Source organism: Salmo salar, chromosome 08 (assembly GCF_965601325.2).
Source record: "Salmo salar chromosome 08, fSalSal1, whole genome shotgun sequence".
In the NCBI taxonomy this organism is placed as follows: Eukaryota; Metazoa; Chordata; class Actinopteri; order Salmoniformes; family Salmonidae; genus Salmo; species Salmo salar.
The window spans coordinates 13481226-13484950 of NC_138298.1; the positions used below are offsets into that span (position 1 = coordinate 13481226).

A 3725-nucleotide genomic window follows, 5' to 3' on the forward strand; every position below is an offset into this window, starting at 1 on the left:
GGAACAATGGACAATGGTCTTATTTTAGGGACCAGGTATTGGAGTCATTGAAGATTAAAACCACACAATGCCTTTGGCTTTATTTTAATTTGGTCACTTCTGTTATTATGTGTATTAGGTGACCAACATGATGATTTCTAATTTCTGGGCTCTGTTCTAATTGGTTGCTTTAGAAGATCTAACGTCAATAAAAGGCTATGTTCAAATGTCAGAGGGCAACTGAGAACACTGCTTGGAGGACAGCACCTGAAGCAAAACTATTTTCACCACCTTAAGGTCTGTATTTTTGCCTTCATATTCAAACATTATATATGATTTGATAATTTTGTTAGCAGCAAATAATCTAGATAATGTATATAGTACAGTAGCCCCAGTAGTTTAGCAACAGTAATCACATTTGTGGTCTGTCTGTCAATATTCCAGATTGCAAAATGAAGCTTCTTCTTTTTGTAGCCTTCATGGCCACCATCTTCAATGTGAGTATATCACATGATCATCGCACAACAATCTACATCATCCAATGTTAGCGTTCAAAATTACGCAGCCAATAATTTTTTTCTCAATGATCTCTTTAGGTCAATGCTGGCAAGGTAGGATGCTGGACACTAAAAACATATTTATCCTTCACCAATCCAATGCTATTAGGTTGATGGGAAGTATTGAATGAGAGCACACTTCAGAAGAAGCTGTTGATAGAATTCAAGGTCATATCATATCTATCTTTGCCGTTTCTCAGAAGCTGAGACTGCTGGCAGGTCTAAATGGTGGAGTTGTGTCTGGGGTTAACCCTGGACTGGTGGTGGGGGGCCTGAACCCTGGCGTCCTCAATGGTGGCACTGGGTTGATTGGGCAGCCTATGTTTGCCCAGGTCAGTCATCAATATCTCTGTTTGCAGTTTCATTCTATTTCAAGAAATGTATTATACAGTAACTGTTCACCTCAGGTGGATAAACAAATAAGTAACTGTTTTTAAACTACTTATACACCTTTTTATAAATAATTTCACATAACAGTTTATGCAACAGACAGTCAATTGCGTATTAGGGAGAGATGACGTGGAAGGGAAAACTAAGTGCTCAATAATTTGGCACGACTTTCTCCCCTCACTCATACAGATGGTTCCAGGTGTCCCCACATATGTCATGCAGCCCCAAGCTGTCCCCGCTGGTCCCTATGGTTTCCCAAATGTTGGGATGCAGCAGCCTCAACCGTTCCCTAACTTCCCTGGGCAGTACCAGTATCATGGCCCACCAGCTAATGGGGTATGACTCGAAATAAATACACTTTCATACTCTTATTCTGCTACATATATTATTTTTTGTTATTTTCATATTTTATGAGTTCTAAAAATGGGAAATACATTGGACACATTTTTGACCTGCATGTTGATATTGCACATTATGCGTTTGTCTTTTGGTGTTATTATAGTATTATATGAGAAGAAACAATGGGAAAGGCTTTGCAGTAATTAAAATGTCAATTCTCCCTTAAACAGCTGCCTTACTACATGGGCGTCCCTCAAACGGCAGGAATGAATCCTCCACAACAGCAAGTCATGGTATAGTCGACTCCATGTAGTCAAACTTATGCTGTGTTCATTTGATGTCGGAAACTGGGAAACTGGGAAAATTTCTAATTTGCTAACCTAGGCGGAAGAGCTGGAATGTGACTTTCCTACTTGGGAGGTATCAGAATTAACCAATAGAAAGCTCTACGCAAATAACTTATGTTAATTTTAACTCGGAGGTCGCGAGTTTCCGACGTGACGTGAACGCGACATGATCACCAGAGGGCGAGAGTGTATTACATAGCAGGAAAATACATGAATACATTTTTTTTTTGAACATTTTGAGCATTCCATCATTTACAATTTATAATAAATATATAATAATAACTCTTCCTTCTGGTTAGGGAGTCCAAGGTGCAGGTGGGATTCCCATGATGCAGGTTCCTCCACAAGCAGAGCCAGTGAGAAGATTCAAGGTACAGTAATGGTCACTGACTGTACAGTACATGTGCCTCATGGTCAATAGTGTATCTTAATATGTAATTAACTCTGTGTAAGGAAAGGAATCTAGCTAATGTGCATATGTTTATACGATTTTCACCTTTAGCGCTTTCTGATGAGGAGGGCTCACACCATGAAACCTGATTTGGACATTCAGGTACAGAATGATGCACATTTAATCTGATACATACAGTAGTTATGAAATGCTTAAGTACTGCTTATGAATGTGTTATGTATGGGTTATGAATGTGTTACGAACTTATAAACGACAAGATAGCTCCTGTTATCAGAAGGGTTTTAATGATTTGTATTTATACTTGTTGGCTATCCTTCTCATTCAGATTTCAACTGAGACAACCACAACTCCATCCCCAACTACTTGTTTAGACAATATTCAAGTTTAGAGTGGACAAATTGGAGTGGAACAAGGTATACATCAAAATACAAACAGTCTGCTTACATTTGTGGTACTGTGCAATATCCCATTATTGAAAAAAATGATAAGTAAGAACTATCTTGTGTCATTTATTTACAGGCGTCTGCTCTAGAACATGGACACGGGAATTTCACCAAACTGTCCACAGCGCTTGAAGTTAATCATATCAGATACCCTAGCGGTTAAGAGCTTTCGGACATTAACCGAATGGTTGCTGGTTCGAATCCCTGAGGCAACTAGGTGAAAAATCGGTCGATGTGCCCTTGAGCAAGACACTTAACCCTAATTGCTCCTGTTAATCGCTCTGGATAAGAGCATCTGCTAAATGACTCAAATGTAAAGGTATAATGTCTTCTAACATTGTATACATGCAGATCTTATTTGACTTATGCAAGTTAATTAAGAACAAGTTCTTATTTACAATGACTGCTTAGGAACAGTGGGTTAATTGCCTTGTTCAGGGGCAAAATGCCAGATTTTTTTTTACCTTAGCTCAGGGATTCGATCTAGCTTCCGGTTACTGGCCCAACACTCTAACCACTAGGCTACCTGCCTCTGTCCATGTATCTTTGTTAAAATGTCAATAAACATGACTATTAGTCTTCATAAAAGTTGTTTGCTTATTTGGTTTGAAATGGTTTTCCACCCCATGAAGGGGGTTGATTTTTGTCCCTTCCATGTTTATCATGCAAATGTATGGCATGTTGCCCTGATTTCTAGATTCTAATTTTGGCCTATATTGTCATCTAGTGGCAGAATGAAATGAATTTGAGTATCTAAAATATTATGAGCCCAGTTTAGCGGACTCAGATTAAGTTTACTCCATAAGAAGCACCTTCAATGGAGAATCTCCACTGAGCATGCCTTTTAGTCCAGGACTAGCTTGAATTTCTGTCCAGGAAACCAGACGTTTAATAATTTGTGAGGACTGGAGAAAGTGCAGAAACTGTTGGTGAAGAAGTACATAGACAGGCTACAAGTGACTGCAGGGCTCTATGAAGAACATTTACATTACATTTACATTTAAGTCATTTAGCAGACGCTCTTATCCAGAGCGACTTACAAATTGGTGCATTCACCTTATGATATCCAGTGGAACAACCACATTACAATAGTGCATCTAAATCTTTTAAGGGGGGGGTTAGAAGGATTACTTTATCCTATCCTAGGTATTCCTTAAAGAGGTGGGGTTTCAGGTGTCTCCGGAAGGTGGTGATTGACTCCGCTGTCCTGGCGTCGTGAGGGAGCTTGTTCCACCATTGGGGTGTCAGAGCAGCGAAC

At 39.4% G+C, this 3725-nt stretch overlaps 1 protein-coding gene across 1 annotated transcript; it reads left to right on the plus strand.

Annotated features, from left to right (window-relative positions):
* The first annotated feature begins 591 nt into the window (after nucleotides 1–591).
* LOC145881498 (uncharacterized) lies at nucleotides 592–3377 on the plus strand. The gene is made up of 7 exons (XM_082978309.1): nucleotides 592–868; nucleotides 1116–1262; nucleotides 1496–1558; nucleotides 1912–1983; nucleotides 2115–2165; nucleotides 2350–2437; nucleotides 2544–3377. The coding sequence occupies exons 1-6, from the start codon at nucleotides 857–859 to the stop codon at nucleotides 2410–2412; spliced, it is 408 nt and encodes a 135-aa protein (XP_082834435.1). The 5' UTR covers nucleotides 592–856; the 3' UTR covers nucleotides 2413–2437; nucleotides 2544–3377.
* The last annotated feature ends 348 nt before the right edge of the window (nucleotides 3378–3725 follow it).